This window comes from Dipodomys ordii, unplaced genomic scaffold, assembly GCF_000151885.1.
Source record: "Dipodomys ordii isolate 6190 unplaced genomic scaffold, Dord_2.0 Scaffold26, whole genome shotgun sequence".
Taxonomy (NCBI): Eukaryota; Metazoa; Chordata; class Mammalia; order Rodentia; family Heteromyidae; genus Dipodomys; species Dipodomys ordii.
This window is the reverse complement of record NW_012267242.1, coordinates 4301227-4316923: the sequence shown is the minus strand read 5'-3', so window position 1 is coordinate 4316923 and position 15697 is coordinate 4301227. Positions and strand designations below refer to the sequence as shown.

Here is a 15697-nt window from a genome sequence, read left to right as displayed (position 1 = left end):
TATATTATGAATTCATTCTCTGAGGACTATTCTATATACAAAACCAGTGGCAATAATCAGAACATTTTAAATTCTCAACTAGCATTGCAATAGGCATTTAACAGTAAGAAAGACAAGAGGATATATGCTGGCCAGAAAAAAAAAGAAAAACAGAAACAAAAAGCACTGCTGGAGCTGAGCACTGGTGGCTACTAAGGAGGCTGAGATCTGAGGACCATGATTCTAAGCCAGCCTGGGCAGAGGAGTACAGGAGACTCTTATCTCCAATTACCCAACAGAAAACAGGAAGTGGTATTGTACGCAAAGTGGTGGAGCACCAGCCTTGAGCAAAAGGACTCAGGACAGCACCCAAGGCCCAAGTTCAAGGTCTATGACCGGGGAGGGGGGTGGGGGGAGTACTGCTGGGAATATCTTCTATCTTCCTTATATACATATGAATATAACACCTCACTCAGCCTGTCAACCAAAAAGACAAAAAAAATTAAATACAACATACCAAAAAAGCTAATTCATCTGACCACACTTGGGTAAGAAATAAAACTTCCACTTCCAAGCAGAAAGAAGAAATTATTTCACATTATATGCAATTTTAGAATTCTTACATAATATTATTTGAATTATGAGGCCAAATAATTTTTCGAAATCTCTAAACTAAATTCAGGGCTGAGGCCTATATGAAAGGCAGAAACAAAACCAGGAAAACTAACATTGATACTACTCTGGAGAAGGATGGGTTTCTGGGCAATCAAGAAAGACATTGTGAATCTTCTCATGAAAGTGTTGTTCCTGCTTAGGCTCCAGAATCTGACCTCTACCCACAGGAAAGACAATAGTACAAATAATAACAAGTTCCTGTCTTAAGGGCCTTATCAGTAAAATACTGCTTATAGCAAATCCAGTACAACTGTCTTATATAAGTTATATACTGAAGAGACTTTATATACTGAAGAGACTTTAATCACTAAGAGAGCTCTATTACAGACATACAAACCCCAACAATTTCCTTTGGATGATGATGTCAAGTTCTGAAGAACATATGTAACAAAAAATGATTTCTTTTACTGATCATGAACAAATTACTATTGTACCATCTCAAAACATTAGCCTTTGAAAACAAAAATTTTGATTTATAAAAAGGCAACTTAAACAAGATAAAAAGTAAATCTCTACCAATTTCCTTTCTGTATAATTAGCATTGTACTATTATTAAAAACTTTTAGTTGAGCGGCAAAGAATCACGCCTATAATCCTAGCTACTCAGGAGGCTGAGATCTGAGGATCTCAGTTCAAAGCCAGCCCAGGCAGAAAAGTCCCTGTGAGACTCTTATCTTCAATTAACCACTCAAATGTTGGAAGTGGTGCTGTGGCTCAAGTGGCAGAGCACTAGCTTTGAGTACAAAGATGCTCAGGGACAGCGCCTATGCCGAGTTCAAGCCCCACACCCACAAATAGAAGAGAAAAAAATTAAGTAGCCACCTTTTGTCTAAAATTGTTAGAGAGGACCTATCCAGCTCCTTATAGAAAAAAATAATATCCAATTATTCCCCACTTAAAAAAACTACACAAAATGTAGGCACCTGTTTTCAGGCACTGACTGAACAGTATGCAGCAGAGGACTTGACAGAGGACAGAAACATGTGAAAAGCACCAACATGCAACATGAACTAAATTCTTCCTACCAATTTCACTTCCACTTCCACCATCTTGCACACTCCACAGGATAATGCTACTCTCTGAGGCAACGGCAACCATCTTGTCTTTGTCTCCATGAGGACCTCCAACCACTTTTGCATTCAAAGCCACTCGTTCAATAGTCCAATCCAAATATGGGCTTGTGAATACTTGTTGCCATCCTGAAGATTCTTTGATTCTGTTAAGAAATAATAGACACCTAAATTAGCCTCAGTAGTTCAGCAAAAAGAATGCAAATCAATGTACTGAAAATAATTAGGAATTAATCGAGTTGTATAACCATCTTCATATTTAGTAAATATAAAATTTTGATATGTAAATTTTATCTCTGAAATGCCTGATGTTTATACCCAGGACAAATGACCATTTATAAAGAGACTAGAGTTCTTTTTTTCTCAAAAGAATAGGGTAAGTTACCTAAAACATTTTGAAAACTCAAGACAAAGATGGCTATATCTTTCATATTTGTCCACAAAGTCTTACTGTCATCTTCTATGGATATGAGTGATGGACAAGAATCAGAATTTTAAAAGAAATTTTAAAATCACTTTCTGGTATTAAAGTTACTATTGCTAACTGAAAGGCATGCTTTGACCTGTGTTCTATACTTCAGTCTTATCATTGCCTAGCTAGGCAAACCAAAATTAGAAAGTCCTCCACATTCTTTAATTCTATGGAGCAATTAAATAAAGAGTGAGCCTCTGAAAATTGGTTTGCAAATTCCAAAATGTAAAACTGAATGGACTACTGGTTCCCTAAATACAAAAGCTAATGTATTCTCTTTTTTTTTTCTACCAAACAGAATTAGTTTTCTTTAATGATACAACTCTTTATCAGTACATTAATTGTATAAGGAGATATTCTGTTATAACATTTCCACACAAATATAATAGTGTGCATATCCTCACTCTCCCTTATCCCATCCTCCCCACTAAGAAACACTGCACTGCTCTATTTTCTTTTTTTATAGCAATTTTTATTGTGATTGTAATTACATAAATTTCACAAATTTCTACAGTATCCTGAGATAGTGATACTTAAAGTCACAAACACATTCTAACCTTCATGGGGCAAATTGTCTTTACCGTAGTCTATAAAGTTTATGAGATCTATTAGCTTTGACAATAGTTATTTCTTCCACATCGGGTGATATGTACATTTCTTTCTTCTTGCATGGTGTCAGCTGTTTCCTCTTTCCCGCTCATTCCCACTAACATATTCTTTAACATTTAATTTCTCCAATAAATATACCTCTCCACTCCTAGTGACCACTGTGCTCTATCTGACTTTACATCTTTGTAACCTGCATTCCATATAGAGCATGTTTTCATACATTTACAGCCTACTTATGAAATCATAATGATGAATTGACTATTAAATACTTTTAAAGTTGCACTAATGATATAAATATAATTGTAATCTTCTCTGTGTTCTTCCTAAAGAGAATTAAGTAAAAGATGGAGGAACAAAATTGTTTCCTTACATGCTACTTTACATATTTGGAAAAAATCAAATTTTGGGGGTTTAAGGTTGTAGTTCAGTAGTAGACCACGTCCTTATTAGCATGCATAATGATGAGGATTCTATATTTAGCTCAAAAAAAACAAAACATCACCAAAAGCCTTAGGTATTCATAAAGGACCTAAATAACAATACTTCCACTCAATTTCATTTAAGTATGTATGCTAAAGTACAACTATGATTCATAGAAAAAAAATCATTCCACCTCCTTGATTTGGAGGATTAATGATGTTTTACCTAAAGCTTCAGAGCATAAGGAAAGTTTATTCTTCCTAAGCATTTTAAGGTTGGTAATTACCCCCTTTCAGCCACTAGAGCGAATCATATATTAAGATAAACATGAAAATAATTCCAAACTAAAACTTGACAAACATTAGGAAAGAAATGTAGATATTTTTACTAAAACTTGACAAACATTAGGAAAGAAATGTAGATGTTTTTAGAGACCGTCCATCTGAGCACACAGGACTGACAGCACTTCAAGAAACACTATCAACATGCTTCTTTTGATGTGAAAAAGTGCTGAGTTCCTAACTTAATTCAGTTAAAAGATGCAGGATTGATTTCATGAGGTAAATGACATGATCTTGTGATCAATTCAGAAATATAAGTAATAATAAAACTATATGTAACTTAATCTTTGATCAAGCATCTATTTCTAGTTAATCAGAGTATTACAAGATAAAAAGATGTTTTAATCAGGATAGCATATCTAAATAATTCCTCACCTCTTTTCCTTTTCACATCACATGGGCATAATACCAAAGCATCATATAGTAGCTATACAAAACCGTGGTCAAAACTAATCTCAAGTCTGGTACTGGTGGCTCATTATCTATAATTAATGACCCTAACTATTCAGGAAGCTGAGATCTGAGGATAGAAGCTCAAATCCAGCCCAGGCAGGAAAGTATATGATACTCTTTATCTCCAATTAATTACCAAAAAGCTGGAAATGGAATTGGCTCAAGTGATAGAGTACTAGCTAGCCTTGAGCAAAAGAATCTCAGGACAGTGCCTAGTCCCTAAGTTCAAGCCTCAACTCTGACACCAACAAATTCAAAGAATGAACAAATAACAGCACCATCTATTTTTGTTACTCACTGTGTTAAGTTCCAGCACAGGTATAAATTCTACCACTAGAACTACTTCTGTGCTTCTATACTAGTCTCTACCATCAACATTATTTCTTACCACATATAGTGGTCTGAGAAATCTAATCTTTCTCTAACAAAAGACCATCACTAGCTATATTATCCTTCATTCTCTTTTAATCCCAGAGAACATAAGAACAAGTAAAAACATACTATTGTATAAAATTCACATATTACAAATCCGACACCCTACTTGTACACACAACTGTACTGTCTCCCTACCTTACTCCCAACACACAGTAGTTATAACCAGCAGTCTTACTCTTCCCTACTAAAGAGTATAAACAACTGACTCACTATAGAAAGGAAACTTTCATATATTAATAATCCTCTCTAATGTCATTTAACATGAAGCCAAATAACTCTCAGAATAATAACATACAATAAACTATCACTTGTTACACATCACCTGTAGCACACAGCAAAGTGCGCATATGCCGCTACAATCCAGTTGTGATGGCCAGCCACTATCAGCACCTTTCGTGGATCCACAGGAAATCCTGTTAAGTTTAGAGAAAGAATATTTTACTTTATAAAACAGGTTGACAAATTGTGGCCCACTGGCCAATTTCAGTCTTCTTTTTGTTTCAGTTAAGTTCGTTAGAACACAGTCACGCTCATTTGTTTAACTACTGTCCATGCTAGCACACTACCACAACAAACATGGGTAGTTCCAACTGAGACTGTATGGTCTATAAACATTAAATTTAAATTCAGTCTCTGCCTCTTAACAGAAAGTATGTAATCTTTGTTCTGCATAAGCAGAAGATCACATAACATGAAATAAAAATATGCTAATTCCGCTTTCTAAGATATAAATGCAGGTTCAAAACAGACATTAAGTGGTTGGGATCATAGCTCGTCAGTAGCAAAGGGTGAGTGCATGTATGTCTAGCATGTGAGAGGTCCTGGGTTCAACCCAAAGCACTACTCAAAAAAAAAAAAAATGAATAAGGCAAAACTTAAAATTTAAACAAAAAAAATGCAGAGTGCCAATGAGAAATAAACCATGTTTTCTTCTTGCTGTATGTCTGGAATTTTTGCTTACCCAGCCTAACAGTTTCTTCTCCAGTTCCAGAGAGAACAGGCTGTGTACCATTTCCACGGGCTTCTCCTTCTGCAGAATTTAGTCCATTCCTAGAATCAGCAGAGGATCTGGCTGCATTGTTTATTTTACGACTAGGAATACCTAAAAAGGAGCGAAGACAAATTTATTTCTAACTTAACCTTCCAAAAATGAAAACTATTACATTATAACAGAGACAAAAAAATGTGAAATCTTCAGATAACAATAGTGGAAAAAATTAATTATAATAATAAAAAAGAGAAGATATGTTTCAATGAATTTGTGATATTTGCCACATTATAATAAATAAGAGTTACCATGTATGTTCCACTTTTACCTAGCTTTGGGTTACTAAGTCAATAGATCATCAGTTCAAACAGTCTGTGAGCCAGTGTTTACATTTACGTAGTTACCATGTGGCAGGTTAACTATACTTTCAAGGGTCTGAACTCAGAGACTCATGCTAAACAGGCACTCTACCACTTGAGCCATTCTGCTAGTCCCTTTTTTTGGGGGGGTGAGGGGGTCCAGTCGTGGGGCCTGAACTCTGGATCTGGCGCTGTCCCTCAGCTCTACCACTTGAGCCACAGCACCACTTCTGGCTTTTTTCTTTTTGCTTATGTGGTGCTGAGGAATCGAACCCAGGGCCTCATGCATGCAAGACAAGCGCTCTACCACTGAGCCACCTTCCCAGCCCCTGCTAGTCCCTTTTTCTATCAGTTATTTTCCAGATAGGAAGGCCTGACTTTATCCCCATGTAAGCTTAGAATGTAACCCTATTTGTGCTTCCCTTTGTTCCTGGGGTAACAGGAATATACACCGCACCCAGCCATTTTGGTCTACTATATACAGCTTGACAGGTATGCCCAGTCTTTGGCTGAGATGCAGTCTCACATACTTTTATGCCCAGGCTAGCCCTGAACTGTAGTCCTTGCATATCTTGCCTCTCAATGAGCTAGAATTACAGACTTGAGTCACCATGCCTAGCTTCATGGAGAGCCTTTTTAAGTTAAACCTTGCTTAGAAACCCAGTATTATAGGCAAAGGCTTAAGTCTTCTGAACAAAGCAGGGCTGAGGAAATACTGACATCCTTACAGGGGCCCCCAAGTTCTACAAAATGAAGTCTGACAGCCAGCCCCTTACACACAAGTCAGTGGTATATGGGGCAGAACTAAGAAGATCCCATGAGATCTTTTACTTCATAAAGTATATCTGGTCCATTACAGGAAAAGTTAGTGAAAGCCTATTCTAAAACAAGAATGTATAATAAGACTTCACTTTTGAAAAAAAAAAATCCTAGCTGTCTATTTATAAAAAGAAGCCAAAATCAAGGAAGAGTTTTCCTTTTTCTATATTTGTAAGAATTTCTTAAAAGACTGAATAAAGTAAAGCCAAAATACCTGGTGGGGGCAAGTAACCATGAAAAAGGACACTGCCACAAGAGGACCGCTCCAGCTCTTCACACAGAAGCAGCCTTCTTACTAGAAACATGTCAAAGCAAACTTGTCAAGAGTACATGCAAACAGAAAAATACTGCTCCATTTTTATTTTCTCTAGTTAAAAAGGATAAGAAAAAAAAAAGAAATGGTCAAGTTAACTCAAAGTTGACAGTATCTTTTTACCATGAGCATCCATACAAACTAAGTTCTGAACTCCTCCAACAAAAATTAGGACCTTATAGAAAACACGTTTAATTTGAGCAATGTTACTGCACAGTCAAATTATAAATGTAAACTACTGAGATAAGGACACGTACCTATTCATCTACTGAGGGGCATCTGGGTTGGTTCCATATCTTAGCTATGGTAAATAATGCTGCAACAAATATAGTTGTGCTGGTAGCTTTAGTGTGGTCTTGTTTGTGATCATTTGGGTAAATCCCCAAAAGTGGGATTGCTGGGTCACAAAGGAATTCTATGCCTCAATCAGAAAGAATGACATTGCCCCATTTGTTAGGAAATGGAAAGACTTGGAAAAAATTCTATTAAGTAAGCCAGGCCCAAAGAAACATAGGTCCTATGGTTTCCCTTATTTGCAATAACTAGTATATGTCTGAGTCAAGCAGAAAAGGTCAGATAAGTTGATGTTACGGAAAGGAACCCCAAGATAAATATTCAAATGTTTTTTTTTTCTTTCACGCGATTGTTTCTAACATATTTATAAGATTATTTCTTTGTTGCTTTGTATGTCCCTCCCCCACGGTATAACCCCTACTTTCACTGTATTTGATGGTATAATTTGTGGTGGAGGGGAAGAGAAAAAAAATCATTTAAATAGGAATACAGGTGGACCCATTGCAACAATGAGATGTACAAGTCGTTATGTGGAAAAACGAACTTTACAACTTTGGTAGGGGGGGAATCAGGTGGGGGGGCTGGGGAGGGGGATGGGAAGGGATGGGAAGGAGAAACAAAGGAGAAGGCAACAATGCTTGATAAGAAATGTACTCAGTACCTTGCCCATGCAATTGTAACCCCTCTGTAAAGTATTTTCACAATAAAAAAAAAAAAACACGTACCTAAAGGGGTGATTCCATAAAATTCTGCTTCATGTCTGAGTACATTAATACTCACTCCCCTACAAAGAAACAAATGAATGTATGTTCTTTTTAACAGTGGCAATTTAAGATTATCATCTGAAGCAAAAGGAAGAAAATACTAAGTTATGTGGACCATGCTATAAAACCTTAAAGCTTACTTTTCTGTTAATATCTATTATCTAATATCCTTAAATCATAAAGTCTAAAATATGCATGTGAATTCACCATTTTGTCATAAAACCATTTTTATACTTAACCTGAAAACCATTCATATATAGATGACTTAGCTAATACAGGTAAACAAACAAGAAGACTCTCACAAGATAAAGAACAGAGTGGAAACCATTCTTTTATAGAATTGCTTTTAGTTTATTAGTATAATTTCTACATGTATTTAATCTGAGCCTTGTGTATAAGCTTTCTAAAGGTTTGGTTTATTGCTGACCTATGAGCTTTATTCCTTCCACAATGCTTAGCGAAGTACATGTACAGCCATGTAATATGAAATATGTGATGAATGAATAAAAGAAAAAGAAAAATTTTTTTTTTTTTGGTCCAGTTGTGGGGCCTGAACTCTGGGCCTGGGCGCTGTCCCTCAGCTCTTCAGCTCAGGGCTAGCGTTCTACCACTTGAGCCACAGCGCCACTTCTGGCTTTTTTCTTTTTGCTTAGGTGGTGCTGAGGAATCAAACCCAGGGCCTCATGCATGCAAGGCAAGCGCTCTACCACGGAGCCACCTTCCCAGCCCAGAAAAATATTTTTTTAAATTAGTTTAGCAAGGACTATCTTCAATCAGATGAAGATGATACTACTACATAGTTAAGACCATTAAGTAATAGGAAAATAAAAAGTAAAAAAGTTTAAAATACTAATGATTAATTTTAGTTTTCAGTTATAATCTGCCCTTAAGATTGTACACATTCCCTGGCCTTAATAAATAAGTGTAACTGTGTTATTAACCTGTTCTCATTTGCGAACTGACTGTGACTAGTTTAATTTAAGAATGCTTAAAATATCCTGATTCCATTTCAAAACTGTTTGTGTTAACAGAACACAGCACTGTCAGCAAGGTAGCTCAGAACACAGATTACATTCTTGAAGAAGGAAGCCCCTGTCCTAGAAAGGACAAACAAGTAAGGGCAATACCAAAAAACTTTATGCAAAGATCTAGAACACAGTTATTTGTTTTTGGTTTGCTTTTTAAAATTTATCTCTTCCCATCTTTGTAGAAGAGACTATTCAAAAAATTTAAATTTGCTAGGCTTTTTTTTAAATGTGTGTATGTCTAAACTCAGGGCCTGGGCACTGTCCCAAAGGCTTCTTTGATTTTGTTGTTGTTGTTTTACTCAAGGATAGCACTTTATTACTTGAGCCACAGCTCTACTTCCAACTTTTGGCTGGATAATTGGAGATAAGAGTCTCATTGACTTTCTTGCCCAGGACTGGCTTTGAACCAGAATCTTCAGTCTGTCTACTGAGTAGTTAGTATTACAGGCATGAGCCACCAGTGCCTGGCTAAATTTGGTAGGCTTTTCAAGTTTAAAAAAAAGAAAAAAAGAAAAAGTCCAGTAATGTGTAAGAAAAGCAGTCAATAAATACAGACTTTAAACTAATCCCTTTCATGGTTGATAAAATACTGTATTAGTCACAAAGACACTGACTTCCATAATCCAGTGATATGGGCAAAATAATCTTATTCAAGAATTAGTAATATATTTAATATGTTTCCTAGCTCCAAATAAGTCCACAATACAAAAAAATTCTCAAAAAAGAAAAAAGAAAAAGCTCCACCTTCTTTTACACATTTAGTAAACATCTATTTTGCATGTACTATATGCACTCAAGGAAAATAGCAGGGAATAAATCAAACCAAACTGTCTTTGCTATAGTGAGCTTGTTTTTTAGCGAACATAAGCCGAAACAATCAAATCATACAAAGAAGCAACTAAAATTATCACCTAGATCTCCACAAATTGTATCTCAAAAAAATAGTAGCATCCCTTAAGAACAATAAAATACAAATTATTGCTTCCCAGTAAGAACAAATTGTTGAAACAATCATTCAATTAGCTACACACACACACACACCAAGAGAAACATAAACACGCACATACAGAAATCATGCAGTAAACCCCTACTGTACATCAAACATGGTTCTGAGTTTTGGCAATAAGTGTCAGTGGCCCTTAATTGAACTTAGTCTTGTGAAGACATACCTGTGAAAAAGGAAGTGCCTAGAGCAAGTGCTGTGGTAATGATGGGACAGGGCAAAGAACATGCCAATAATCATGCTAAAGACCAGGAAGATGCTAAATGTTGTAATAGAAATTAAGCAAGACCAGATTATAAACAAAAATCTAAATCTTAAGTCCTATATGACATAACAAATAAGGGTTTTAAATAGAGTAGCAATCTGATCTCATACATATTTTCAGAGGATAGTAATAGTTCAATATAGAAAATGAAGGGCCAGGCACAGGTGGCTCACGCCTGTAATCCTAGCTACTCAGGAGGCTGAGATCTGAGGATCTCGGTTCAAAGTCAGCCTGGGCAGGAAAGTCTGTGAGACTCTTATCTCCAATAAACTAGAAAACCGGAAGTGGGGCTGTGGCTCAGGCAGTAGAGCATTCGCCTTGAACTGAAAAGCTGAGGGACAGCAGCCAAGCCCAGAGTTCAATCCCCACTACCAACCAAAAAAAAAAGAAAGAAAAGAAAAGAAAATGAAATGAAATGAAGGAATACAAGGCAGGGAAACTGCTCGAGAAGCTGTTGGGGTACTCTCACAAAAGAGGTGATGGTGGCCTCTACTCACTGGAAGTTTAATTGAGGACACCATCAAAATAAGTTTGGCAAATACCATATGTTGTTATTTGTGAAATAAAAACAGAAGCTGATTGCATAAAAGTGCGGAGTAGAATAGTTATTAGAGACAAGGAAGAGGATAAAGAGAGAGAGAGGAGTATAGTGAACAAGTGATGATAGATAATCGGGGAAAACCATTAATGTTACATAGCACAATAGGGCAACTATAATCTACAATTAACTACACACTTCTCTTCAGAAGGGTTTGAAGATTCCAAGCCCACAGAAATGATAATATTTGATAAAGGTGTGGGAAAAGGGAGTAATAAAATAATTCTGATACTTAAATAGTTTAAACATTTAAAATAATTTTGGAGCAGTGGCTCCTAAGAGTATCAGCCAGGAACAAAAGAGCCCAAGTGAAGCACCAACTTCAAGCTCCAGTATACACACACACATACCATACATAAATACACACATACATACATACATATACATACACATACATACATACACACATATACGTACATACATACACATACATACATACATACACACATACATACACACACACACATATGCACAGAAGATAAAGAAAAATGGTATCTGAAGAAACAGAAATGCTAACTGCCAGGCCGGGTGCTGGTGGCTCACGCCTGTAATCCTAGCTACTCAGGAGGCTGAGATCTGAGGATCGTGGTTCAAAGCCAGCCCGGGCAGGGGAGACCGTGAGACTCCTATCTCCAATAAACCATCAGAAAACCGGAAGTGGCGCTGTAGCTCATGTGGTAGAGCGCTCGCCTTGAGCTGAAGAGCTGAGGGACAGCGCCCTGGCCCAGAGTTCAAGCCCCACGACCAACAAAAAAAAAAAAAAAAAGAAATGCTAACTGCCCTGAACTGATTATTATACATATACTGGATACATGAATCTAACTACAAAAGTAAACATCATAAATAAGTACATATATTGTGTCAATTAAAAAAAAGGCTCAGAACACATTCTTTATTCATAAAATACTCAAAATACACAGAATGCACCCTAAAAAGGATTAATTTCTTACCTTAAGTCTAGTTCTTTTGTCCGAAGAAAATTTAAAATGGGTGCAAATGCAGCTGGATCTCTATCAATAAATATCTACAAATGAAAATGCATTTTATTTTAAATTTTAAAAAATCAATGTTTACCTTCATTATCTGAAATACTAAGAACTAAGACTGAATTGTTTAAATATCCTACTTCAATGATTCCATTCTTAAAATGTTTCTAAATCAGAATGTAGTTGTAATTCTGCATTTAATTTGACAGTGTCCATTTTCTTATTTCTACCTACTGGTATTTAAGGGGAAAAAGACACCTGAGCAAACAATTTTATCTGAAAATTTAGAATTCAAGAAGTCCTTTGAAAACATTACAAATATCTTACATTGTAGAATCTGTTGGTGACAGTGACTGAGATAAACTACAGATAAACTGCAGTGACTCAGGTAGGTAATCCAAAAAGTAAGGATTTCATGCTACTATCCAAATTGTAAGAGAATTACTCTCACAACACTTTTACATTTACAGTTTACTACCTCAGTTTACTCAACAGTTGGGAAAGGGTGATGACAAAAAAATATGTATTATTTAAACTAATAAATATAACACCACAACATATACACGAGAAAGTAAAATCTTTAAGTGGGAAATACATACCTGATAGCAATTTAAGGCTATGTGTACAAACACTATTTTGAGTTGATTGCAAGAGGTCTAACCATAACTTGAAAACCATTTAATGCTACCTTAGCCAATTAATTAGATAGGGGAAGACTAGCAATAATAAAAACTTTTTATACTATGATCAAATATATATTTACAATTAGTAAAATTCTTCTGTTTGTATTTGAGTCCATCAGAAATTGAAGAAATGTCACAGATTTGTAGAGACCTTACTACTGATGAGGATGTTTAATAAACCCATATGGATATGTCGGCTTTATTACCTTATTTCATCTGAAAGTGTTACCACAGCAAATCAACATGACTGTCTTGCTGTCTCCACACCCTCATGTTGTTGCATGAACTATTTTTGATTGAAATTTTAGAGGCCTATACTTTCCTCTCTAGGCCATTACTAGTAAGTTCATAAGGCTATTTCCCCCCAAAAAAACTTAAAAGGTAGTACCTTATTAATCTGATGTTTCTTATTCTGTCCACTTCTACTATTGCCAATATAACATTATATCCTACCACTTCTTTAATCATGAATACCTAAAATTGCTGCATACAACAGCTCCTATTTAGTAGTCTCTTTCCTGCTTAGATACATTAAACATGGCAAGAAATATATATATATATATATATATGTATACCCACATATGTATGTACATGTATTTATGTATATTATATAACTTCCATTTAGTGATGATTAAAATGCTAGTTTTCCTGTATTCTTACTCATTGCATACTAGGAATTAAACATCAATTACATTAGAAATAAATATCAACATTATATACTCACAGCACCAGTTTCATCTCGAAGTGTTGAAATTCTTCCACTCAGCAAACTAGAAGCCATTAAAACAAGAGTTAGTTTTTGAAATCTAAGCATGAATAGATTATTTTTTTATCATATGTCTAAAACCAATACAAGCAAGTTTTCTGTCACCAACTTAAAATATTTCTACTTTAGCCAGTCCTCCTGGTGCAAACCTATCATCCTAATACATAGGAGAAATGAACATAGGGTTCCAAGCCAGACTATGCTAAAGAGCAAGACTTTTGTCTCTCCATCAAAACCAAAATCAAAACATGTCATTTCAAGCATTAACACTTAGAAGCCAGGTATAGTGGTTTACATCTCAAATTCTAACACTCAGGACACAGAGGAAGCCAGAGAATCAAGAGTTCAATGATAGTAGGGGGTGACAATAGTAACGTGTCTCAAAAAAAAAAACACATTTTCCTCATGGGGTGTATGTATGTGTATGTGTATGTGTGTGTGTGTGTGTATGTATGCATGTATGTGTGTCCATCCTGTGGCTAGAACTCAGGGCCTGGGCACAGCCCTTGAGCTTTTGCTCAAGGCTAGTCTCTATCAGGTAAGCCACAGCTCTGCTTCCAGCTTTTTGGTAGTTTATTGGACTTTTGTGCACAGGCTGGATTAAAACTGCAATCCTAAAATCACAGCCTCCAGAGGAGCCAGGATTACAGGCATGAACCACTATACCTGGCCATTTTTCATTCAAAAAAAAAAAAAATCCTTTGTTGACAAGAAAAATCAAATGTTTAATATAATAAAGAATTATATAAATTACCTTGAAAAAAAAGAATCTGGAATCCACATAAGAGTCTGCCTTGAGGTACTAAATCTGCAAATGAAAATTACTTAGTATTATCAATGAGAACAAAATTTAAAATTTGAGTATTAACTTGTTTTAATATGCTGCCTAATGATTACAGCCATATATAAAATTTATTACATTTAACATATCTAAACTTTACTACTTTCAATTCAGAGCTAAGATTATTCCAAGGAGGTCTCAGCAAAATCAAATAATTATTTCTCCACCTTATTTCATAAACACAACTTTGGTTCAGATTCCCTCATCTCTCCAAACTTTCTTTTTTTCCTGTAATAGCCAGGAGTCTAATATCGCTAAACAGCTGTTCACTGTGTTGGTGTCTTTACCCTAGCCTGATCGGTTTCTTCAGGTCTCAATCCACCTTTATTGATACCATTAAGGCCTACCAAAGCTGTAATGTTTTCCCAAGTATTCTAATTCATATTACTTGTTTTCTTTTTTGTTTTTCAGTACTGGGGTTTGAACTGAGGGCCTCTCAAGGCATTCTACTACCAAGCCCTGCCAGCCCCTTTTTTGCACTGGTTATTTTGAGATAATGTCTCAAACCTTTTCCCAAGGACAGTATTGAACTACAATTCCCATGATCTCAGCTTCTAGATTAGCGAGGATAATAGGCATAGGCCATTCTGCTCATTTTATATTACTCATCTGAGCTCATATTAACTCCATTACAAATTATGCATTCAAAATAATTTGTATATTTACCTAATAGTTGGGCTATTTGCAAAAGTTGCTTCATTCACTCAAAAACCTCTCAGCAACGCTGGGTAATGATGGGTCATTCCTGTAATTCTAGCTGCCTGAGAGGGTGAGGTTGGAAGGATCAAAGTTGGAGGACTAAAGTCTAAGGATAGCATGGGCAAAAAGTTCTGGAAATCCCTTATCAACTGACAGCTGGGCATGGTGGTAAATGCTTGTCATCCTGAAATTCTTTACTGAGATCAGGAGGATGGAGGTTTGAGGCCGTCCTGGGCAGCAAAGAGTCTTAGGGAAGACTCTATCTCAATGGAAGAAGTTGAACATGGTGCGTGCACGTGTCATCCCAGCTATAACAGCAAAGCTAAAATTGGTGGATAATGATTCAGGCACTACCCAGGCAAGAACATGTTGCCTAGCAAGCCTGAAGTCCTGGCTTCTAACCACAATACCATAAAGAAAACAAACCACTCGTTATTTTGAGTCTAATTATCGTTATTTTGAGTCTTATTATCATCAATTCTGGGGAGAGGGAGTTTATCAAAGTACAGGTAACAGACTGGAAAAACAAATTACCAATGAATTTCATGTGTCAGTTTAAGTGTTAAGTAGTTTCTTAGGCTCATTAATCTGATTTAAAAAGGAGGCTGAGGCAGGAAAATGGGTAATTCCAGGGTAGTCAGCTGGGATACATCAAGTTCAAGGACAGCCTAAGTTGCACAGTGAAAACAAAAGAACAAATGAGAGGAACTAAAGCTGTATTCAATAAAACATGAACATCTTTCCCATGTATAATCTCTTAGCAAGCAAGACAAAATCAAGATGGCCACTAGTCACAGAAAATTTACCTGACCAATAAAGGAAATCAGACAGGTAAAC

General features: G+C 36.0%; 1 protein-coding gene across 1 annotated transcript in view; it reads right to left on the bottom strand.

Annotated features, from left to right (window-relative positions):
• The window catches only part of Kctd3 (potassium channel tetramerization domain containing 3), a 33738-nt gene extending 19613 nt beyond the window's left edge, over positions 1-14125 (bottom strand). Inside the window, exons 1-8 of the mRNA XM_013015349.1 lie at positions 14075-14125; positions 13279-13324; positions 11836-11909; positions 7953-8011; positions 6835-6915; positions 5416-5556; positions 4777-4867; positions 1680-1870 (exon numbers count right to left, since the gene is read on the bottom strand). Coding sequence (XP_012870803.1) covers positions 1680-1870; positions 4777-4867; positions 5416-5556; positions 6835-6915; positions 7953-8011; positions 11836-11909; positions 13279-13324; positions 14075-14103 — 712 coding nt within the window. The 5' untranslated portion in view covers positions 14104-14125. The remainder of the gene's footprint in view (positions 1-1679; positions 1871-4776; positions 4868-5415; positions 5557-6834; positions 6916-7952; positions 8012-11835; positions 11910-13278; positions 13325-14074) is intronic.
• Positions 14126-15697: the final 1572 nt, after the last annotated feature.